General features: G+C 39.8%; 1 protein-coding gene across 1 annotated transcript in view; it reads left to right on the top strand.

Annotated features, from left to right (window-relative positions):
- Window positions 1-14,310, top strand: part of ABCC3 (ATP binding cassette subfamily C member 3) — a 59,260-nt gene extending 44,950 nt beyond the window's left edge. Inside the window, exons 14-31 of the mRNA XM_075845838.1 lie at window positions 829-916; window positions 1,148-1,214; window positions 1,363-1,489; window positions 2,354-2,530; window positions 3,416-3,583; window positions 5,694-5,877; window positions 5,952-6,057; window positions 6,292-6,442; window positions 6,591-6,798; window positions 6,876-7,186; window positions 8,345-8,544; window positions 10,517-10,643; window positions 11,427-11,528; window positions 11,772-11,918; window positions 12,047-12,205; window positions 12,727-12,893; window positions 13,485-13,679; window positions 13,979-14,310. Of these exons, the coding sequence (XP_075701953.1) occupies window positions 829-916; window positions 1,148-1,214; window positions 1,363-1,489; window positions 2,354-2,530; window positions 3,416-3,583; window positions 5,694-5,877; window positions 5,952-6,057; window positions 6,292-6,442; window positions 6,591-6,798; window positions 6,876-7,186; window positions 8,345-8,544; window positions 10,517-10,643; window positions 11,427-11,528; window positions 11,772-11,918; window positions 12,047-12,205; window positions 12,727-12,893; window positions 13,485-13,679; window positions 13,979-14,090 (2,796 nt within the window). The 3' untranslated portion in view covers window positions 14,091-14,310. The remainder of the gene's footprint in view (window positions 1-828; window positions 917-1,147; window positions 1,215-1,362; window positions 1,490-2,353; window positions 2,531-3,415; window positions 3,584-5,693; window positions 5,878-5,951; window positions 6,058-6,291; window positions 6,443-6,590; window positions 6,799-6,875; window positions 7,187-8,344; window positions 8,545-10,516; window positions 10,644-11,426; window positions 11,529-11,771; window positions 11,919-12,046; window positions 12,206-12,726; window positions 12,894-13,484; window positions 13,680-13,978) is intronic.
- The last annotated feature ends 12,344 nt before the right edge of the window (window positions 14,311-26,654 follow it).

The following is a 26,654-nucleotide window of genomic DNA, read 5'->3' as shown; positions in this document are numbered from 1 at the left end:
TGATAATCCGGCACCTTCACGTCCCATTAATTCTGCTCATATCTGATAATCCGGCACCTTCACGTCCCATTAATACTGATCACATCTGATAATCCGGCACCTTCAGGTCCCATTAATACTGATCATATCTGATAATCCGGCACCTTCAGGTCCCATTAATACTGATAATATCTGATAATCCGGCACCTTCACGTCCCATTAATACTGATAATATCTGATAATCCGGCACCTTCACGTCCCATTAATATTGATCATATCTGATAATCCGGCACCTTCACGTCCCATTAATACTGATCATATCTGATAATCCGGCACCTTCACGTCCCATTAATACTGCTCATATCTGATAATCCGGCACCTTCACGTCCCATTAATACTGATAATATCTGATAATCCGGCACCTTCACGTCCCATTAATACTGATCATATCTGATAATCCGGCACCTTCACGTCCCATTAATACTGATCATATCTGATAATCCGGCACCTACACGTCCCATTAATACTGATCATATCTGATAATCCGGCACCTTCACGTCCCATTAATACTGATCATATCTGATAATCCGCCACCTTCACGTCACATTAATACTGATCATATCTGATAATCCGGCACCTTCACATCCCATTAATACTGATCATATCTGATAATCCGGCACCTTCACGTCCCTTTAATACTGATCATATCTGATAATCCGGCACCTTCACGTCACATTAATACTGATCATATCTGATAATCCGACACCTTCACGTCCATTAATACTGATCACATCTGATAATCCGGTATCTATCGGACAATGAAGTATAACCCCCACTCTTCTCCACCAGGCCAGTGTCTCCATTAAGAGGATCCAGAACTTTCTGGCCAATGACGAGTTGGACTTGGCCGCAGTCAACAAGGAGAAATCAATGAGCGGTGAGCGCAGGCGCCATGATGGAAATGTCTGTTATTTTGTGCGGGTGACATAACCCTCAGTGAAGGATCGACGGGGATTCTGATAATCCGGCACCAGTTTCCAGCAACGAACTGCAATACAATGAGGGATCTCACAAGACAAGAGGCTGCAGACCGGGCAGGGGACGCTGAGGGTTTTGCTCACGTTTTATAGTTCACCTGTAATAATTGACCGTTTCTTTTTGTTACCAGGTGTCGCCATCGCGGTACGGAACGGGACGTTCAGCTGGGCAAAGACCAATGATCCAGTGCTGAACAAGTAAGAAAATGCAGCGCCATCAAGTGGCTGATCTAGTCGGGTGGATGATGAGGGTTGTGTTAGGAAGTCTTCAGACGTTGTGAGGCTTTTCCTCGGAGCAGAGAACGGCGTCTGTCCGATCGGTGACTCCATCTTGTTCTCTCCTCAGCATCAACTTACTGGTCCCCTCCGGGTCGCTGGTCGCCATCGTTGGTCACGTTGGTTGTGGAAAGTCGTCCCTGGTGTCGGCTCTACTGGGAGAAATGGAGAAGATGGAGGGAGACGTCACCGTCAGGGTGGGTGGGACGTTAATACCTCTCGTACCGTCAGCAATGAAGCGTAATCATTCTATAATCTACAGTTCTGCAACTTCCCAATACGTTTGGTGTCTCAATTCTGAGCCATTAAAGATTTCTGCTTACAAAAATTCTGTCCTAGTCTTGCGGACATAGCGGAGGGTTTGTTACAATGTATCCGTCTAGACAATACCCACAAATCTCTCTCCTCTCCTGGAGTCCAGGCTGGGAGCTCTTACCTACAAAGATACATGTTAATAACCCATCAGCTGTGTGACTGGGATGTCAGAATTGATTTGTCCATTCACTGACAGCTGGCAGAGATCTTAAAAATGGTGAGGAATTGAAACACAAAGGGGAGATATGTTAAAACTGGTGCAAAGGAAAAGTGGAGAAGTTACACATGGCAACCAAAAAGGTTGCTGCTTTCATTTTCCAAAGGGCCTCTGAAAAACCAGTCCTGACCTAAGACCGTCCCACAACTGATGGGTTGTTACAATGTATCAGTGTTGCTAAGAGCTACCAGCCTGGACTCCAGGAGAAATATTTTTGCTGCTGCTGTATTAAGTTGGCAGAGGATTACCTATACGGATACATTGTAACGAGCTGTAACGGATGTAAACAAGGATTTTTTAATTCACTGACTGTAAGCAGAGATCTTGAAAATGGTACAGAATTGATACACAAAGTGTAGTAGAAAGTTCTCGAACTTTTCGTTATACAAAGTACAGAAGTTTCAGCGCAGTAGAGAAGTGTCGGTATCTTTAACCCTTTGAATATATTGATCTCCCCGGTAAGTTGTGATGTACTGTGGGTGCGGAGGAGACCACTTCAGGCATGTTCTGTACTCTCGTATTTCGGCAGGGCTCGTTGGCCTACGTTTCGCAGCAGGCCTGGATACAGAACTCAACGCTCAAGGACAACATCTTATTCGGCCGAGCAGAAAGTGAGAAAAACTACAAGAAGGTTCTGGAAGCCTGCGCTCTGCTGACCGACCTGGAGGTGCTGCCGGGGGGCGACCAGACCGAGATTGGGGAAAAGGTAACGTAAATTATGTGGGGAAAACCCTGCTCCTTCCATTCTGCATCTCAGACTGTTATGCTGAAATACTCTGCGCTGCGGTGGACCCTGCTTCTCACTTTGTATATTACACTCCTCTAATGAAATACTCTGCGCTGCTGTGCACCCTGCTCCTTCCATTCTGCATCTCAGACTGTTATGCTGAAATACTCTGCGGTGGACCCTGCTTCTCACTATGTATATTACACTCCTCTAATGAAATACTCTGCGCTGCTGTGCACCCTGCTCCTTCCATTCTGCATCTCAGACTGTTATGCTGAAATACTCTGCGCTGCTGTGCACCCTGCTCCTTCCATTCTGCATCTCAGACTGTTATGCTGAAATACTCTGCGCTGCGGTGGACCCTGCTTCTCACTATGTATATTATACTCCTCTAATGAAATACTCTGCGCTGCTGTGCACCCTGCTCCTTCCATTCTGCATCTCAGACTGTTATGCTGAAATACTCTGCGCTGCGGTGGACCCTGCTTCTCACTATGTATATTACACTCCTCTAATGAAATACTCTGCGCTGCTGTGCACCCTGCTCCTTCCATTCTGCATCTCAGACTGTTATGCTGAAATACTCTGCGCTGCTGTGCACCCTGCTCCTTCCATTCTGCATCTCAGACTGTTATGCTGAAATACTCTGCGCTGCGGTGGACCCTGCTTCTCACTATGTATATTACACTCCTCTAATGAAATACTCTGCGCTGCTGTGGACCGGCTTCTTCTCATTATGTATCTGACTGCTCTCTTTAAATACTCTGTGCTGCTGGTTACCCCGTTTCCCTCAGTAGAGGAGGTTATCTGTATAGTGTGTTTATAATGGGTGACATTGTGGTTTCTTCCTCGCCCATGCTACAGGGCATTAACCTGTCAGGGGGACAGAAGCAGCGGGTGAGCCTGGCCCGGGCAGTGTACAGTAATTCTGATGTTTTCCTGCTGGACGACCCTCTCTCTGCTGTGGACGCTCATGTGGCCAAACATATTTTTGACAATGTCATTGGTCCTGAGGGATTACTACGAGGAAAAGTGAGTACCGCAAAAACCCATATAATCTGCTGTATCGTATTCTAGAAATCCAACTCCTCTATGTACTTCATTATAAAATAATCTCCGAGGTCAATGTGCTGCTCAGCCAGTGTATCTAAGACTATCGTGTGTGATACTGTGTGCTGAGCTGTGTATCTAATCCTATCATGTGTGATACTGTCTGCTGAGCTGTGTATCTAAGACTATCATGTGTGATACTGTCTGCTGAGCTGTGTATCTAATCCTATCATGTGTGATACTGTCTGCTGAACTGCTGTATCTAAGCCTATCATGTGTGATACTGTCTGCTGAGCCACTGTATCTAATCCTATCATGTGTGATACTGTCTGCTGAGCTGTGTATCTAATCCCATCATGTGATACTGACTGCTGAGCTGTGTATCTAAGCCTATCATGTGTGATACTGTCTGCTGAGCTGTGTATCTAAGCCTATCATGTGTGATACTGTCTGCTGAGCTGTGTATCTAATCCTATCATGTGTGATACTGTCTGCTGAGCTGTGTATCTAAGCCTATCATGTGTGATACTGTTTATTGTACTGTGTATCTAAGCCTATCATGTGATACTGTCTGCTGAGCTGTGTATCTAAGCCTATCATGTGTGATACTGTCTGCTGAGCTGTGTATCTAATCCTATCATGTGTGATACTGTCTGCTGAGCTGTGTATCTAATCATATCATGTGTGATACTTTCTGCTGAGCTGTGTATCTAATCCTATCACGTGATACTGTCTGCTAAGCTGTGTATCTAAGCCTATCATGTGTGAAACGGTCTGCTGAGCTGTGTATCTAATCCTATCATGTGTGATACTGTCTGCTGAGCTGTGTATCTAATCATATCATGTGTGATACTTTCTGCTGAGCTGTGTATCTAATCCTATCACGTGATACTGTCTGCTAAGCTGTGTATCTAAGCCTATCATGTGTGAAACGGTCTGCTGAGCTGTGTATCTAATCCTATCATGTGTGATACTGTCTGCTGAGCTGTGTATCTAAGACTATCATATGTGATACTGTCTGCTGAGCTGTGTATCTAATCCGATCATGTGTGATACTGTCTGCTGAGCTGTGTATCTAAGACTATCATGTGTGATACTGTCTGCTGAACCGTGTATCTAATCCTATCATGTGTGATACTGTCTGCTGAGCTGTGTATCTAAGCCTATCATGTGTGATACTGTTTATTGTACTGTGTATCTAAGCCTATCATGTGATACTGTCTGCTGAGCTGTGTATCTAAGCCTATCATGTGTGATACTGTCTGCTGAGCTGTGTATCTAATCCTATCATGTGTGATACTGTCTGCTGAGCTGTGTATCTAATCATATCATGTGTGATACTTTCTGCTGAGCTGTGTATCTAATCCTATCACGTGATACTGTCTGCTAAGCTGTGTATCTAAGCCTATCATGTGTGAAACGGTCTGCTGAGCTGTGTATCTAATCCTATCATGTGTGATACTGTCTGCTGAGCTGTGTATCTAATCATATCATGTGTGATACTTTCTGCTGAGCTGTGTATCTAATCCTATCACGTGATACTGTCTGCTAAGCTGTGTATCTAAGCCTATCATGTGTGAAACGGTCTGCTGAGCTGTGTATCTAATCCTATCATGTGTGATACTGTCTGCTGAGCTGTGTATCTAAGACTATCATATGTGATACTGTCTGCTGAGCTGTGTATCTAATCCGATCATGTGTGATACTGTCTGCTGAGCTGTGTATCTAAGACTATCATGTGTGATACTGTCTGCTGAACCGTGTATCTAATCCTATCATGTGTGATACTGTCTGTGAGCTGTGTATCTAATCCTATCATGTGTGATACTGTCTGCTGAGCTGTGTATCTAAGACTATCATATGTGATACTGTTTGCTGAGCAGTGTATCTAAGACTATCATGTGTGATACTGTCTGCTGCGCTGTGTATCTAATCCTATCATGTGTGATACGGCCTGCTGAGCTGTGTATCAAATCCTTCAAGCACCGCTCTATATTCCCCATGTCCCTGGTGGTCAGGAGTAGTCGTTGACCGTGTATTGGACATTTTGTAGATTTATCATGTGATCCCGACCTCTCGATCTTCCTCTCAGACGCGGCTCCTGGTCACACACGGGATCAGTTTTCTGCCCCAGGTCGACCATATCGTTGTGATTGTGGACGGTAAAGTCTCGGAAATGGGATCTTACCAGGAACTGCTGGACCAAAATGGAGCCTTTGCGGAGTTCCTCAGGAACTACTCGTTCGATGACCACGTGGAGGAGGAAGAACTGACCAGTAAATAAATCTTTATACTTGATCACGCGTTTCGTACGTCTCGTGTCCCCGTCTCACCTTCTCCTGATCCTCAGTCCTAGATGAGGAAGAAGTTCTTCTGGCCGAGGAGACGCTGAGTAATCACACGGATCTTGTAGACAATGAGCCCATCGCGAACGAGGCCCGCAAAAAGTTCATCAGGTAAGGGATATACGTCACAAACACCAAAACGGGAGACACCCCCTCACCCATCCTGAGGGTCCCGGGCTTGTTTATAGATGAGGACCCCTGACTGGTCCCCCCTAATTTGCCAACATATAGAGGGGAGGTCCGCACAGGTCCACACTGCCCGCGAGGCTCCTTCTCCGCGGAGCGCTGCCGCTGGGTAGGACAACATGGAAACATGAGATGCTGTAACCCTTTCTCCTTCTCCAGACAGATCAGCGTTCTCTCCTCAGACACGGAACCATCCCACGCCATGTCAACGCGCAGAAGATTGTGCGAAAGAAAAACGTCAGAAACCGCGACGGCAAAGAAACCTCAGATGGAGAAACTCATTCAGACTGAGACCGCAGAGACCGGCAGGGTACGTGCAATTCTTATGGCGGGACTCTCTACAAAGCTGCGCAAAGAATCTGAAGCTGTTCCAAATTCGAGAAAAAGTTAACTACTATATTTTTATCTCAATTTTTCCCTATGTCGTCGGAAATTAATTTTAATATTTGGCCCTTCAGGTTAAAATGACGGTTTTCTGGCAGTACATCAAGGCGGTCGGACTGGCGGTCGCATTATTCATCTGCTTTCTGTACTGTTGCCAAAACGCCTCCGCCATCGGGGCCAACGTGTGGCTCAGCGACTGGACGAACGAACCGGTCATCAACGGGACGCAGCAGAACACGCAGTGGAGAGTCGGGGTCTACGCGGCGCTGGGACTATTACAAGGTCAGGACAATGTGAAGGTCATGTCTGAAAGTCTTCAGGATGGTTCAGGATGTCTAAGATGTTGTTCCTCTGAATAGGAGTCCTGGTGATGACGTCTTCCTTCACCTTGGCCATGGCTGGGATTGGCGCGGCCCGGAAGTTGCACGAAATGCTCCTGGATAATAAGATGCACACCCCGCAGTCGTTCTACGACACCACGCCCATCGGTCGTATCATCAACCGCTTTTCTAAAGATATTTATGTCATCGATGAAGTCATCCCTCCCACCATTCTCATGTTCCTGGCCACGTTCTTCACCTCCATCTCCACCATGATCGTGATCGTGTGTAGCACCCCACTATTCGCTGTAGTTATTATACCCCTGGCCTTCATCTACTTCTTTGTACAGGTGAGTCGCACTTCTGGAAGGACCCTGAAACGGGCTGTCCAAGATTAGAAAAACTGATGGCTGATTTCTTCCAAAAAGAGCGCCACCCCTTTCTGCAGGTTGTGTCTGGTATTGCAGCTCTGTCCACTGACAGGTGTGGCGCTGTTTTTTAACGAAATCAGCCATTTTTTAAATCCTAGACACCACGTTAATTTCCAACCTTTATTGTTTACAGTTCTTATACTGACACTCAACACTCATAGGACGTTGCTGGGGCTAAGTCCCAATTTTTTTTTATGTCCCTTTTTTTGGAGGCGGGGGGGGGATATTTCTACTCGCCTGTGATTTTGTGCAGCAGTGCGATATGCCAACGTGGAGGCTCTTATAGTGAGACCGCACATAGCGGCTGCTGTTTTACTTGCAAATCCAGGCAGAACTAATAGAGCGACGCAAAACCGCACGCTAGCTTTCATCCCTTATGACAGACGCCATCGCTCCCATGATTGAACATATTAGATCTAACAGCGGAGTAACTCCGTAACAATGTAATCTCACGCGTAGGATTGTACAGGCTAGATTAAACCTTTAGCACGATCTGCCATGGAAGTAGTGGTCGTGAAGGGGTTAAAGCAGCCGGTTCCACTGCCCATATGATTGTGCAGATGAGCAGCAATACGATCAGATAGAACTCCTATGGGGACTGCTAACTCAACATTCACCACCAGATGGAACCAAAGTTCCCTAGGGGAATAACGAAAAAATACAATGGGCGCACACATTAACGGATCGCATTAGTCCACGGACGACAGATACCACTGTTAGACATCCATCACAGCCCACATTTAACGTACATGCTGGGAGCTGTTCCTGTGCCAGCGCTGAAATAGTACGGTGGCTCGCAGGTACTGCAACGTTACCGCAACGTGTTATTACGGAGCCAGGCGGGAAGGGGTTAATCACAGAACCTTATTAGAAACCATAGTTGAGGGGACAGGGAATTGTGTGGCCAGAGCTGGGATTGAATCACTGGCACTCACTGCTAGATACAACTATGGGGGCCACAAAGATCAAATTTCAGTTCAGCTCTTGTTTGGAGTTTCCCTTTAAATTGATTATTTCCCGACCAATGAGTGACGTATATAAGCCTATAGGTAACCGTACACACTTGTGTTTCTGCAGAGATTCTACGTGGCCACATCCCGACAGCTGAAGCGCCTGGAATCAGTCAGCCGGTCTCCCGTCTACTCTCATTTCTCAGAAACCATCACCGGTGCCAGCATCATCCGGGCGTACGGGCGCCAAAGCAGCTTCGTTCTGCTCAGTGACCACAAAGTGGATGAAAATCAAAAGAGCTACTACCCGGGCATCGTGTCAAACAGGTGCGGAGCGCTGCGTATACCCTCAGGGAGGACATCATGAAAACATCAGTGGGGTGACCCAGGGCTGAAATTTGACACTTAAGGGGGTCGTCCGGCTGAGATCATTCATTCTCATATTATACATATAACCACCTCAGATAATAGAGGGGGGTCCGCTGTTCAGGATCCTCATCTCTTGCTCTGCAGGACTTGTCCTGTATTACACAGACAACACATTGATATGAATGGACACTGTGTAATGCTTCATTTCTCCTGTGGTGGCGCTGCAGGGAAACTGAACACTTACTGCCAGGTTTCACCACTGATCACAGCTGATCGCTGGAAAAGAGATCTCATGTGGAAACAGATCACCATCCACATCCTGCCTGTCATAGTGACAAATCTATGTGAACATTGGTGGAGATGGTGATCTGAATCTACACACAACTTTTCTACTCATGTTTTCTGGTGTTGAAAAGGCCAAAAGACTCGAAAAACGCCAATAAAAATTGCAACTTTTAGGCCATTTCCGCCACTTTCTTAAACAAAAAAATGGGTGGCCTGACAAATTTATCATCATTTACACCTGAAATCGGTGCAAATTATGGCGCAAATCTACGGTTTCTCTTTCTGGTCCACGGACGGCCAGAGATGTGCATCATTTTAGTAAGAGGCGTGCGTCACTTTATAAATTCGGCGCACTGAACTCCAACTTTATAGTAAGACTAGCGTATGGAACATCGGTCTTCATAAATTCCCCCCAAGGTCTCCATGATAGAGTGCACCTGACAAATCAGAAGGGGACATGTAGTAGTAGTAGTGGTGGTACAGCCTCAGGCTTTGGGCCTAGAACTTCCAGCCGTCAGATCTCTGCGAGGACAGAAGATATTCAGGAACGGTTTTCACATTTTTAGCATTTGCTGTAAGGACTGTTCTTCATTCCTTCTGGTGGGGGTTTTGGATGTGGTATTTTATCCCATGTATCGGGTCTGGGTACTTTCTGCTGCTTTTCTGCTTTCCTACCTTGCTGGCATCAAGCACAATCACCCGCCCCCCCCCCCCTCCCGTCAGAGTCACCCCCGCTGTCTACATCCCTGCTATGTCTGTTATGGATTGGGCATATTATTTCCCATTGCCTTTAATGGATAAACAACTTTTTATAGTGTTATACACTTCGTGTATCAATTACTCACTTTTGTCAATATCTCTGCTTGCTCTCAGCGAAAGGGTGGCAGAAAACTCGTCTGATCTAATTTTGCTCACGCAGCTGATGGATTGCTACAATGTATCAGTCTAAGCTAAATACCCGAGGCTGATCGCTCTTTTCTGCACTATGATGTACAAGCCGGACAAGTTCATGAGAGATTTTCAGCCTCTGTATGGATGTTTCCATTCACTGATATCAAACAGAGATCTTAGAAATGGGGAAGGATTGAAACGCAGTCTATTAGAAAGTTTGATAGATCTTATTCAGAGAAGGCTGCACCGGCCCTTTAAGGAAAAATTTAATAACCACGGTAAAAGCGCGTATATTACCTAGCGGACGTCTGGCCGTCCTGCTGCGCTCCCTCCGCACTGATTTTTCTTACCTTGTGCATAGACTCCTGCCCCCGGCTGATTCATTTCTCTCTTTCCTTTCCTCCGTCTTCAGCCTTTTCTCGCTCTCTCGCGGTCTGCATGAACGGAGCCATCACATCCGCTTCTCTCTCTCTGCCGCTCGCTCAGACTCCGCTCTCGTACTCAGAATCTGCATCTTTGTATTTCCAGGTAAAAAAAATATGGCGCAATGGGGAACATTAATAATCAATGTTTCTGCAATTGTACTCAACCCCCTCCCCACCCCCCCCCCAGTTTGTGCATCCAACCCGGCAGCCATTTTCTTGTAGCTCTACATCATGGCGCACAATCATAACATTTCGCAATAAGAGAAAAATATCTGCAAAGAAAAATTGTTGAAAAGTTGACTTAGTGGAGTTTTTTTCCGTTGTTCCAGGTGGCTTGGAATTCGGGTGGAGTTTGTCGGAAACTGTGTCGTTCTCTTTGCGGCTCTCTTCGCTGTGATTGGTAGAGAGAATCTCAGTCCTGGCCTCGTGGGTCTCTCCGTATCCTACGCTTTGCAGGTAGGTCTGAGAGACTCATTTCCCCCTGTGCTCCCTGTTATCAGCCCTTTTTAGGCTGGGAAGAGGCTTCAATGGTATGAGTGACAGGAAGTGTCAGCCGCTCGTCATAACACTGAACTGTGGGGGTTACTGGCACTTTAGGTTCTCGGAGATGGACAAGTTGGGTACGTCCATCCATGCATTGGCCGCATTTGAGCCCGGCTTGAGTAAGTCTAATAGAGAATCCAAACTACCTGGATTAGCAGGAGTCTGTCTTAGACCCAAAGGGTTGGGGCGATACTGAGAAAGGAATATGGACTCCGCCTCGAAGATTGTGATGTTGACGAGGAAGCACAAGGATGCAGCTCATCCCTCGGTCCCAGTTTCCTTGGGTCAATAAACAGAGACTCCAGTTTGCAGTAGGCAATGGGGGGAGGTATTAACAGGTTTTAGTGGGGCAAAAATTTGTGACTTTTCTGGTCTTCCAAAACTTTTACAAAGTGACGACGGACATGGGCTGGGTAGGGTTAACGTCGAGGGGACGAGGCAAGAAAATGGCACAAATTGTAGCGCACATCTTATTCTCTTTCTTTAGGACTGCCGGAGATGCGTCCGATTTATTAATAGGTGTGCGGCTCTTAATAAATTTGGTACATTTCACTCCGACGTCCTTCAGTTTAAGAAACGCCAGTCTCAATAAATTCCCCCAATCTATGTCTTCTATAAAGTGGATGTAGCTTCTCCTTATAGACTGGATGAACGTTGTAGAACGCCTCAAAATCATCTCCATTATTTACTATTAAGGTGACGATGTCCTTAAACTGGATGGTGAGGATGACCTCCGACCTGGAGACCAACATTGTGGCCGTGGAGCGCGTCAAGGAATATTCCGAGACAGAAACAGAGGTGAGTTCTTCACTAGTAGACCCAAGACGTGGTGCCAACATGGACAATACTGGAAGGTTACTCCCGAATATTCCTTGGCTCCTTCTAAGACTGTATGGGAAGTCACATGTCCTTCAGAAGAACCCTCAGTGATGGCAGATACCCCTGGTGGGTAGGAAGTCACTGACTATTATAATAGAGTCGTGGATAATAGAAACGGGTCACGTACATGATACTTACATGCAGGCTTCCTCTTGTCTCCAGGCTCCATGGGCCATAGAAGATAAGAAACCTCCGGAGGACTGGCCAAGCAGAGGGGAGGTCGAGTTCTCAAACTACTCAGTCCGGTACAGGTCCGGCTTGGACTTGGTGCTGAAGAACTTGAGCCTGGGTGTAAAAGGAGGAGAAAAGGTAATCATAAGGTTATTATTCTACGGTCCACTGACTACTGGAGAACTGCGGATATCGACTGTGTCCACCTGAGAGGTTCAGAAGAGAAGTTGAGGATATTTTGTAAAACTTTTTGTATTGGTTTACAGGTTGGAATCGTGGGAAGGACGGGAGCGGGAAAATCTTCTATGACACTTTGTCTCTTCCGGATTTTGGAGGCAGCAGAAGGAATCATCAAAATCGATGGTGTAAACATCTCGGAGATTGGGCTACACAACCTCAGGTCTATGCTCACGATCATCCCACAGGTAGGTGGACACAGGGTGATTTATGTGGACCTCCGAGCTTGTACCTTGCCTTAAAGGGGAAAGTGATCTTCTGATATCAGAGAGACATTGCTGGAAATCACGCGATTGCTACTTTGCTTAGAAAGTTCTATCAGTGGTGACCAGGAAGCGGAAATCTCTGCGCAGTTCTATAGAACGCCACCGCCGCTTCTCTCTGGAAATCAATGACGGCCTGAGCTCATGCAACCCGGAGCAATCAGTAGGAAAGACGAGGAGAATATGAATCCCCCCCACAGCTCCCTGCAGACAAGACCTGGGGCAATAAGGGGCCGAGCTCGGTTCTGAACTACTTGGCTTACTCTGTATTGGGAGGTTCAGGTGCAGGACACGTCACCTCGTGGGAAGGATATTGGAAATGGCCGAGCAGGGCTGTCCGTTTCCCCATCCGAGGGTGCCCTCTCATTGCTTCCCCATCAGTAGATCCTGAGTCTAATATGCGTATGCTTCTCTGTATAATTTAATCTTCCTCCATTTTTTTGAAGGACCCAGTTCTTTTCTCCGGGACACTCAGAATGAACCTTGACCCCTTTGAAAAATACTCAGAAGACGAGCTCTGGAAAGCACTGGAGTTGTCGAACCTGAAAAAGTTTGTTTCCAGTCAAACTGAGAAGTTGGACTACGAATGTTCTGAAGGCGGCGAGAATCTCAGGTACGAAGTCTTCTGCATGATCCTCCTTCAGGCCCATACAAAAAAAAAACAACAGCCCTCCAGACAAGCCTGAAAAGTCAGCTGTGATGCAGCTAATCTCAGTCCCTTCCAGTCATACTCTCCGGGACCCCGGAAACTGAGATCTTGACTGCTGTATGTCGGATACTGAGGGCCAGTGACCATATGCACAACCAGCACTAACTGAACGGGGCCAGGATATCACATCTCCACAAGTGACCTCTCAAGTCTCATCCTGTGTCCCTAATGAATAGTTACAATGGAAGACTCCAGTTTTTACATAGAATAATTGGCGCCAGATAAGTCATAACTGTTGTGAATCACGTCACATTGGATCTGCCCAGAGTTTAAAGTGACAACCACAGTGGGTGCCACAAAATGCTGTCTAGTCTGTTTGTCACTGTTTTAGCCCCTTCATTTGTTATCCAGAGAGACTATAAACGTGGGCACCAGTCGTACTGGTGCCACATAATCTTCACCAGGTTGTCGCGCTTTGGTCACCAATTGTATCCAGAAGTAAATCCAGTCCCGCTTACTCCAGCCTTGATACCAGATGTCTCCATTCTTCCCCAGTGTCGGTCAGCGGCAGCTCGTGTGCTTGGCCCGGGCTCTCCTGCGCAAAACTCGCATCCTGGTCTTGGATGAAGCCACTGCCGCCATTGACCTAGAAACCGACGACCTCATACAAATGACCATCAGGACACAGTTTGAGGACTGCACGGTGCTCACCATCGCTCACCGGCTCAACACCATCATGGATTACACTAGGTAGGTGTGCATGTGGCGCCATCTACACCACTGGCGCGTCGCTAAAACTTTACGAAACAGGAACGATCAGCTGTTTCGATGGAAAACAACGACATGTTTTCGGGGTAGGGGTGAGTGGCACTGATACAGGTATAACATAGGGGCAAGAAACTTCAACTACACCCCTGGTGTTCAATCATCCACTACCAGCGAGATATCACTGCACGATTTGTTGTGCCTGCCCCCGGTGATCAGCATTAGTTACTGCAATTCATTATCTTACAGGCGTACAGTTTATCTTTTTCCTTCTTCTCTTTCAGGGTTCTAGTTCTGGACAAAGGTAAAATAGCAGAATTCGACACTCCCACCAATCTCATCGCATCCAGAGGAATATTTTACGGAATGGCCAAAGACGCCGGACTGGCAGCTTAGAAATGTTTATATATTTTTAATATGAGATTACAGACCACAATGTACAAGAAAATCTGGTTTATTATTAGATCGTTCATCATTCCGACTGTAATGAACAGACCGATATTTTATATATAACTTTTATTATCAAATGTTTGTACGAGAAAAACTTTATTTAAATAATGTACAAAATATTGTAAACCTGCAAAGTGACAAATACACGAAATTCACTTTTTTGTAACCATTTCTTCCATTTATTTGAAGCACTAACAACTTACACTGTACATATATAATTATATACAGGAGATACCCAGGTTATACCAGCATGTTCCATATCACTATATACAAGAAGATGTATAACTTATAGCAGCTGTACATATATAATTATATACAGGAGATACCCAGGTTATACCAGCATGTTCCATATCACTATATACAAGAAGATGTATATCTTATACCAGCTGTACATATATAATTATATACAGAAGATACCCAGGTTATACCAGCATGCTCCATATCACTATATACAAGATGTATAACTTATACCAGCTGTACATATATAATTATATACAGAAGATGCCCAGTTTATACCAGCATGCTCCATATCACTATATACAAGAAGATGTATAACTTATACCAGCTGTACATATATAATTATATACAGAAGATACCCAGGTTATACCAGCATGCTCCATATCACTATATACAAGAAGATGTATAACTTATACCAGCTGTACATATATAATTATATACAGAAGATACCCAGGTTATACCAGCATGCTCCATATCACTATATACAAGAAGATGTATAACTTATACCAGCTGTACATATATAATTATATACAGAAGATACCCAGGTTATACCAGCATGCTCCATATCACTATATACAAGATGTATAACTTATACCAGCTGTACATATATAATTATATACAGAAGATACCCAGGTTATACCAGCATGCTCCATATCACTATATACAAGAAGATGTATAACTTATACCAGCTGTACATATATAATTATATACAGAAGTTACCCGGGTTATACCAGCATGCTCCATATCACTATATACAAGAAGATGTATAACTTATACCAGCTGTACATATATAATTATGTACCAGGAGATACCCGGGTTATAACAGCATGCTCCATATCACTATATACAAGAACATGTATAACATACCAGCTGTACATATATAATTATATACAGAAGATACCCAGGTTATACCAGCATGCTCCATATCACTATATACAAGAAGATGTATAACTTATACCAGCTGTACATATATAATTATATACAGAAGATACCCAGGTTATACCAGCATGCTCCATATCACTATATACAAGAAGATGTATAACTTATACCAGCTGTACATATATAATTATATACAGAAGATACCCAGGTTATACCAGCATGCTCCATATCACTATATACAAGAAGATGTATAACTTATACCAGCTGTACATATATCATTATATACAGGAGATACCCAGGATATACCAGCACGCTCCATATCACTATATACAGGAAGATGTATAACTTATACCAGCTGTACATATATAATTATATACAGAAGATACCCAGGTTATACCAGCATGCTTCATATCACTATATACAAGAAGATGTATAACTTATACCAGCTGTACATATATAATTATATACAGAAGATACCCAGGTTATACCAGCATGCTCCATATCACTATATACAAGAAGATGTATAACTTATACCAGCTGTACATATATAACTATATACAGAAGATACCCAGGTTATACTAGCATGCTCCATATCACTGTATACAAGATGATGTATAACTTATGCCAGCTGTACATATATAATTATATACAGAAGATACCCAGGTTATACCAGCATGCTCCATATCACTATATACAAGAAGATGTATAACTTATACCAGCTGTACATATATAATTATATACAGAAGATGCCCAGGTTATACCAGCATGCTCCATATCACTATATACAGGAAGATGTATAACTTATACCAGCTGTACATATATAATTATATACAGGAGATACCCAGGTTATACCAGCATGCTCCATATCACTATATACAAGAATATGTATAACTTATACCAGCTGTACATATATAACTATATACAGAAGATACCCAGGTTATACCAGCATGCTCCATATCACTATATACAAGAAGATGTATAACTTATGCCAGCTGTACATATATAATTATATACAGAAGATACCCAGGTTATACCAGCATGCTCCATATCACTATATACAAGAAGATGTATAACTTATGCCAGCTGTACATATATAATTATATACAGAAGATGCCCAGGTTATACCAGCATGCTCCATATCACTATATACAAGAAGATGTATAACTTATACCAGCTGTACATATATAATTATATACAGAAGATGCCCAGGTTATACCAGCATGCTCCATATCACTATATACAAGAAGATGTATAACTTATACCAGCTGTACATATATAATTATATACAGAAGATACCCAGGTTATACCAGCATGCTCCATATCACTATATACAAGAAGATGTATAACTTATATCAGCTGTACATATATAATTATATACAGAAGATGCCCAGGTTATACCAGCATGCTCCATATCACTATATACAAGAAGATGTATTACTTATACCAGCTGTACATATATAATTATATACAGAAGATGCCTAGGTTATACCAGCATGCTCCATATCACTATATACAAGAAGATGTATAACTTCTACCAGCTGTACATATATAATAATATACAGAAGATACCCAGGTTATACCAGCATGCTCCATATCATTATATACAAGAAGATGTATAACTTATACCAGCTGTACATATATAATTATATACAGAAGATACCCAGGTTATACCAGCATGCTCCATATCTATATATACAAGAAGATGTATAACTTATACCAGCTGTACATATATAATTATATACAGAGGATACCCAGGTTATACCAGCATGCTCCATATCACTATATACAAGAAGATGTATAACTTATACCAGCTGTACATATATAATTATATACAGAAGATACCCAGGTTATACCAGCATGCTCCATATCACTATATACAAGAAGATGTATAACTTATACCAGCTGTACATATATAATTATATACAGAAGATACCCAGGTTATACCAGCATGCTCCATATCACTATATACAAGAAGATGTATAACTTATACCAGCTGTACATATATAATTATATACAGAAGATGCCCAGGTTATACTAGCATGCTCCATATCACTGTATACAAGATGATGTATAACTTATGCCAGCTGTACATATATAATTATATACAGAAGATACCCAGGTTATACTAGCATGCTCCATATCACTGTATACAAGATGATGTATAACTTATGCCAGCTGTACATATATAATTATATACAGAAGATACCCAGGTTATACCAGCATGCTCCATATCACTATATACAAGAAGATGTATAACTTATACCAGCTGTACATATATAATTATATACAGAAGATGCCCAGGTTATACCAGCATGCGCCATATCACTATATACAAGAAGATGTATAACTTATACCAGCTGTACATATATAATTATATACAGAAGATACCCAGGTTATACCAGCATGCTCCATATCACTATATACAGGAAGATGTATAACTTATACCAGCTGTACATATATAATTATATACAGGAGATACCCAGGTTATACCAGCATGCTCCATATCACTATATACAAGAATATGTATAACTTATACCAGCTGTACATATATAACTATATACAGAAGATACCCAGGTTATACCAGCATGCTCCATATCACTATATACAAGAAGATGTATAACTTATGCCAGCTGTACATATATAATTATATACAGAAGATACCCAGGTTATACCAGCATGCTCCATATCACTATATACAAGAAGATGTATAACTTATGCCAGCTGTACATATATAATTATATACAGAAGATGCCCAGGTTATACCAGCATGCTCCATATCACTATATACAAGAAGATGTATAACTTATACCAGCTGTACATATATAATTATATACAGAAGATGCCCAGGTTATACCAGCATGCTCCATAACACTATATACAAGAAGATGTATAACTTATACCAGCTGTACATATATAATTATATACAGAAGATACCCAGGTTATACCAGCATGCTCCATATCACTATATACAAGAAGATGTATAACTTATATCAGCTGTACATATATAATTATATACAGAAGATGCCCAGGTTATACCAGCATGCTCCATATCACTATATACAAGAAGATGTATTACTTATACCAGCTGTACATATATAATTATATACAGAAGATGCCTAGGTTATACCAGCATGCTCCATATCACTATATACAAGAAGATGTATAACTTCTACCAGCTGTACATATATAATAATATACAGAAGATACCCAGGTTATACCAGCATGCTCCATATCATTATATACAAGAAGATGTATAACTTATACCAGCTGTACATATATAATTATATACAGAAGATACCCAGGTTATACCAGCATGCTCCATATCTATATATACAAGAAGATGTATAACTTATACCAGCTGTACATATATAATTATATACAGAGGATACCCAGGTTATACCAGCATGCTCCATATCACTATATACAAGAAGATGTATAACTTATACCAGCTGTACATATATAATTATATACAGAAGATACCCAGGTTATACCAGCATGCTCCATATCACTATATACAAGAAGATGTATAACTTATACCAGCTGTACATATATAATTATATACAGAAGATACCCAGGTTATACCAGCATGCTCCATATCACTATATACAAGAAGATGTATAACTTATACCAGCTGTACATATATAATTATATACAGAAGATGCCCAGGTTATACCAGCATGCTCCATATCACTATATACAAGAAGATGTATAACTTATACCAGCTGTACATATATAATTATATACAGAAGATACCCAGGTTATACCAGCATGCTCCATATCACTATATACAAGAAGATGTATAACTTATACCAGCTGTACATATATAATTATATACAGAAGATACCCAGGTTATACCAGCATGCTCCATATCTCTATATACAAGAAGATGTATAACTTATACCAGCTGTACATATATAATTATATACAGAAGATACCCAGGTTATACCAGCATGCTCCATATCACTATATACAAGAAGATGTATAACTTATACCAGCTGTACATATATAATTATATACAGAAGATGCCCAGGTTATACCAGCATGCTCCATATCACTATATACAAGAAGATGTATAACTTATACCAGCTGTACATATATAATTATATACAGAAGATGCCCAGGTTATACCAGCATGCTCAATATCACTATATACAAGAAGATGTATTACTTATACCAGCTGTACATATATAATTATATACAGAAGATGCCTAGGTTATACCAGCATGCTCCATATCACTATATACAAGAAGATGTATAACTTCTACCAGCTGTACATATATAATAATATACAGAAGATACCCAGGTTATACCAGCATGCTCCATATCATTATATACAAGAAGATGTATAACTTATACCAGCTGTACATATATAATTATATACAGAAGATACCCAGGTTATACCAGCATGCTCCATATCTCTATATACAAGAAGATGTATAACTTATAACAGCTGTACATATATAATTATATACAGAGGATACCCAGGTTATACCAGCATGCTCCATATCACTATATACAAGAAGATGTATAACTTATACCAGCTGTACATATATAATTATATACAGAAGATACCCAGGTTATACCAGCATGCTCCATATCACTATATACAAGAAGATGTATAACTTATACCAGCTGTACATATATAATTATATACAGAAGATACCCAGGTTATACCAGCATGCTCCATATCACTATATACAAGAAGATGTATAACTTATACCAGCTGTACATATATAATTATATACAGAAGATGCCCAGGTTATACCAGCATGCTCCATATCACTATATACAAGAAGATGTATAACTTATACCAGCTGTACATATATAATTATATACAGAAGATACCCAGGTTATACCAGCATGCTCCATATCACTATATACAAGAAGATGTATTACTTATACCAGCTGTACATATATAATTATATACAGAAGATGCCCAGTTTATACCAGCATGCTCCATATCACTATATACAAGAAGATGTATAACTTCTACCAGCTGTACATATATAATTATATACAGAAGATGCCCAGGTTATACCAGCATGCTCCATATCACTATATACAAGAAGATGTATAACTTCTACCAGCTGTACATATATAATAATATAAAGAAAAGATACCCAGGTTATACCAGCATGCTCCATATCACTATATACAAGAAGATGTATAACTTATACCAGCTGTACATATATAATTATATACAGAAGATACCCAGGTTATACCAGCATGCTCCATCTCATTATATACAAGAAGATGTATAACTTATACCAGCTGTACATATATAATTATATACAGAAGATATCCAGGTTATACCAGCATGCCCCATATCACTATATACAAGAAGATGTATAACTTATACCAGCTGTACATATATAATTATATACAGAAGATACCCAGGTTATACCAGCATGCTCCATATCACTATATACAAGAATATGTATAACTTATACCAGCTGTACATATATAATTATATACAGAAGTTACCCGGGTTATACCAGCATGCTCCATATCACTATATACAAGAAGATGTATAACTTATACCAGCTGTACATATATAATTATATACAGAAGATACCCAGGTTATACCAGCATGCTCCATATCACTATATACAAGAAGATGTATAACTTATACCAGCTGTACATATATAATTATATGCAGAAGATACCCAGGTTATACCAGCATGCTCCATATCACTATATACAAGAAGATGTATAACTTATACCAGCTGTACATATATCATTATATACAGGAGATACCCAGGATATACCAGCACGCTCCATATCACTATATACAGGAAGATGTATAACTTATACCAGCTGTACATATATAATTATATACAGAAGATACCCAGGTTATACCAGCATGCTCCATATCACTATATACAAGAAGATGTATAACTTATACCAGCTGTACATATATAATTATATACAGAAGATACCCAGGTTATACCAGCATGCTCCATATCACTATATACAAGAAGATGTATAACTTATACCAGCTGTACATATATAATTATATACAGAAGATACCCAGGTTATACCAGCATGCTCCATATCACTATATACAAGAAGATGTATAACTTATACCAGCTGTACATATATAATTATATACAGAAGATACCCAGGTTATACCAGCATGCTCCATATCTCTATATACAAGAAGATGTATAACTTATACCAGCTGTACATATATAATTATATACAGAAGATACCCAGGTTATACCAGCATGCTCCATATCACTATATACAAGAAGATGTATAACTTATACCAGCTGTACATATATAATTATATACAGAAGATGCCCAGGTTATACCAGCATGCTCCATATCACTATATACAAGAAGATGTATAACTTATACCAGCTGTACATATATAATTATATACAGAAGATACCCAGGTTATACCAGCATGCTCCATATCACTATATACAAGAAGATGTATAACTTATACCAGCTGTACATATATAATTATATACAGAAGATACCCAGGTTATACCAGCATGCTCCATATCACTATATACAAGAAGATGTATAACTTATACCAGCTGTACATATATAATTATATACAGAAGTTACCCGGGTTATACCAGCATGCTCCATATCACTATATACAAGAAGATGTATAACTTATACCAGCTGTACATATATAATTATGTACCAGGAGATACCCAGGTTATAACAGCATGCTCCATATCACTATATACAAGAAGATGTATAACTTATACCAGCTGTACATATATAATTATATACAGAAGATACCCAGGTTATACCAGCATGCTCCATATCACTATATACAAGAAGATGTATAACTTATACCAGCTGTACATATATCATTATATACAGGAGATACCCAGGATATACCAGCACGCTCCATATCACTATATACAGGAAGATGTATAACTTATACCAGCTGTACATATATAATTATATACAGAAGATACCCAGGTTATACCAGCATGCTCCATATCACTATATACAAGAAGATGTATAACTTATACCAGCTGTACATATATAATTATATACAGAAGATACCCAGGTTATACCAGCATGCTCCATATCACTATATACAAGAAGATGTATAACTTATACCAGCTGTACATATATAATTATATACAGAAGATACCCAGGTTATACCAGCATGCTCCATATCACTATATACAAGAAGATGTATAACTTATACCAGCTGTACATATATAATTATATACAGAAGATACCCAGGTTATACCAGCATTCTCCATATCTCTATATACAAGAAGATGTATAACTTATACCAGCTGTACATATATAATTATATACAGAAGATACCCAGGTTATACCAGCATGCTCCATATCTCTATATACAAGAAGATGTATAACTTATACCAGCTGTACATATATAATTATATACAGAAGATACCCAGGTTATACCAGCATGCTCCATATCACTATATACAAGAAGATGTATAACTTATACCAGCTGTACATATATAATTATATACAGAAGATGCCCAGGTTATACCAGCATGCTCCATATCACTATATACAAGAAGATGTATAACTTATACCAGCTGTACATATATAATTATATACAGAAGATACCCAGGTTATACCAGCATGCTCCATATCACTATATACAAGAAGATGTATAACTTATGCCAGCTGTACATATATAATTATATACAGAAGATACCCAGGTTATACCAGCATGCTCCATATCACTATATACAAGAAGATGTATAACTTATGCCAGCTGTACATATATAATTATATACAGAAGATGCCCAGGTTATACCAGCATGCTCCATATCACTATATACAAGAAGATGTATAACTTATACCAGCTGTACATATATAATTATATACAGAAGATGCCCAGGTTATACCAGCATGCTCCATATCACTATATACAAGAAGATGTATAACTTATACCAGCTGTACATATATAATTATATACAGAAGATACCCAGGTTATACCAGCATGCTCCATATCACTATATACAAGAAGATGTATAACTTATACCAGCTGTACATATATAATTATATACAGAAGATACCCAGGTTATACCAGCATGCTCCATATCACTATATACAAGAAGATGTATAACTTATACCAGCTGTACATATATAATTATATACAGAAGATGCCCAGGTTATACCAGCATGCTCCATATCACTATATACAAGAAGATGTATTACTTATACCAGCTGTACATATATAATTATATACAGAAGATGCCTAGGTTATACCAGCATGCTCCATATCACTATATACAAGAAGATGTATAACTTCTACCAGCTGTACATATATAATAATATACAGAAGATACCCAGGTTATACCAGCATGCTCCATATCATTATATACAAGAACATGTATAACTTATACCAGTTGTACATATATAATTATATACAGAAGATACCCAGGTTATACCAGCATGCTCCATATCTCTATATACAAGAAGATGTATAACTTATACCAGCTGTACATATATAATTATATACAGAGGATACCCAGGTTATACCAGCATGCTCCATATCACTATATACAAGAAGATGTATAACTTATACCAGCTGTACATATATAATTATATACAGAAGATACCCAGGTTATACCAGCATGCTCCATATCACTATATACAAGAAGATGTATAACTTATACCAGCTGTACATATATAATTATATACAGAAGATACCCAGGTTATACCAGCATGCCCCATATCACTATATACAAGAAGATGTATAAATTATAACAGCTGTACATATATAATTATATACAGAAGATGCCCAGGTTATACCAGCATGCTCCATATCACTATATACAAGAAGATGTATTACTTATACCAGCTGTACATATATAATTATATACAGAAGATGCCCAGGTTATACCAGCATGCTCCATATCACTATATACAAGAAGATGTATAACTTCTACCAGCTGTACATATATAATAATATAAAGAAAAGATACCCAGGTTATACCAGCATGCTCCATATCACTATATACAAGAAGATGTATAACTTATACCAGCTGTACATATATAATTATATACAGAAGATACCCAGGTTATACCAGCATGCTCCATCTCATTATATACAAGAAGATGTATAACTTATACCAGCTGTACATATATAATTATATACAGAAGATATCCAGGTTATACCAGCATGCCCCATATCACTATATACAAGAAGATGTATAACTTATACCAGCTGTACATACATAATTATATACAGAATATGCCCAGGTTATACCAGCATGCTCCATATCACTATATACAAGAAGATGTATAACTTATACCAGCTGTACATATATAATTATATACAGAAGATACCCAGGTTATACCAGCATGCCCCATATCACTATATACAAGAAGATGTATAACTTATACCAGCTGTACATATATAATTATATACAGAAGATACCCAGGTTATACCAGCATTCTCCATATCATTATATACAAGAAGATGTATAACTTATACCAGCTGTACATATATAATTATATACAGAGATACCCAGGTTATACCAGCATGCTCCATATCACTATATACAAGAAGATGTATAACTTATACCAGCTGTACATATATAATTATATACAGAAAATACCCAGGTTATACCAACATGCTCCATATGACTATATACAAGAAGATGTATAACTTATACCAGCTGTACATATATAACTATATACAGAAGATACACAGGTTATACCAGCATGCTCCATATCACTATATACAAGAAGATATATAACTTATACCAGCTGTACATATATAATTATATACAGAAGATACCCAGGTTATACCAGCATGCTCCATATCACTATATACAAGAAGAAGTATAACTTATACCAGCTGTACATATATAATTATATACAGGAGATACCCAGGTTATACCAGCATGCTCCATATCACTATATACAAGAAGATGTATAACTTATACCAGCTGTACATCTATAATTATATACAGAAGATACCCAGGTTATACCAACATGCTCCATATTACTATATACAAGAAGATATATAACTTATACCAGCTGTACATATATAATTATATACAGAAGATACCCAGGTTATACCAGCATGCTCCATATCACTATATACAAGAAGAAGTATAACTTATACCAGCTGTACATATATAATTATATACAGGAGATACCCAGGTTATACCAGCATGCTCCATATCACTATATACAAGAAGATGTATAACTTATACCAGCTGTACATCTATAATTATATACAGAAGATACCCAGGTTATACCAGCATGCTCCATATCACTATATACAAGAAGATGTATAACTTATACCAGCTGTACATATATAATTATATACAGAAGATGCCCAGGTTATACCAGCATGCTCCATATCACTATATACAAGAAGATGTATAACTTATACCAGCTGTACATATATAATTATATACAGAAGATGCCCAGGTTATACCAGCATGCTCAATATCACTATATACAAGAAGATGTATTACTTATACCAGCTGTACATATATAATTATATACAGAAGATGCCTAGGTTATACCAGCATGCTCCATATCACTATATACAAGAAGATGTATAACTTCTACCAGCTGTACATATATAATAATATACAGAAGATACCCAGGTTATACCAGCATGCTCCATATCATTATATACAAGAAGATGTATAACTTATACCAGCTGTACATATATAATTATATACAGAAGATACCCAGGTTATACCAGCATGCTCCATATCTCTATATACAAGAAGATGTATAACTTATAACAGCTGTACATATATAATTATATACAGAGGATACCCAGGTTATACCAGCATGCTCCATATCACTATATACAAGAAGATGTATAACTTATACCAGCTGTACATATATAATTATATACAGAAGATACCCAGGTTATACCAGCATGCTCCATATCACTATATACAAGAAGATGTATAACTTATACCAGCTGTACATATATAATTATATACAGAAGATACCCAGGTTATACCAGCATGCTCCATATCACTATATACAAGAAGATGTATAACTTATACCAGCTGTACATATATAATTATATACAGAAGATGCCCAGGTTATACCAGCATGCTCCATATCACTATATACAAGAAGATGTATAACTTATACCAGCTGTACATATATAATTATATACAGAAGATACCCAGGTTATACCAGCATGCTCCATATCACTATATACAAGAAGATGTATTACTTATACCAGCTGTACATATATAATTATATACAGAAGATATCCAGGTTATACCAGCATGCCCCATATCACTATATACAAGAAGATGTATAACTTATACCAGCTGTACATATATAATTATATACAGAAGATACCCAGGTTATACCAGCATGCTCCATATCACTATATACAAGAAGATGTATAACTTCTACCAGCTGTACATATATAATTATATACAG

This window comes from Rhinoderma darwinii, chromosome 13 (assembly GCF_050947455.1).
Source record: "Rhinoderma darwinii isolate aRhiDar2 chromosome 13, aRhiDar2.hap1, whole genome shotgun sequence".
NCBI classification, from domain to species: Eukaryota; Metazoa; Chordata; class Amphibia; order Anura; family Rhinodermatidae; genus Rhinoderma; species Rhinoderma darwinii.
This window is presented reverse-complemented; position numbering and strand designations above follow the sequence as displayed.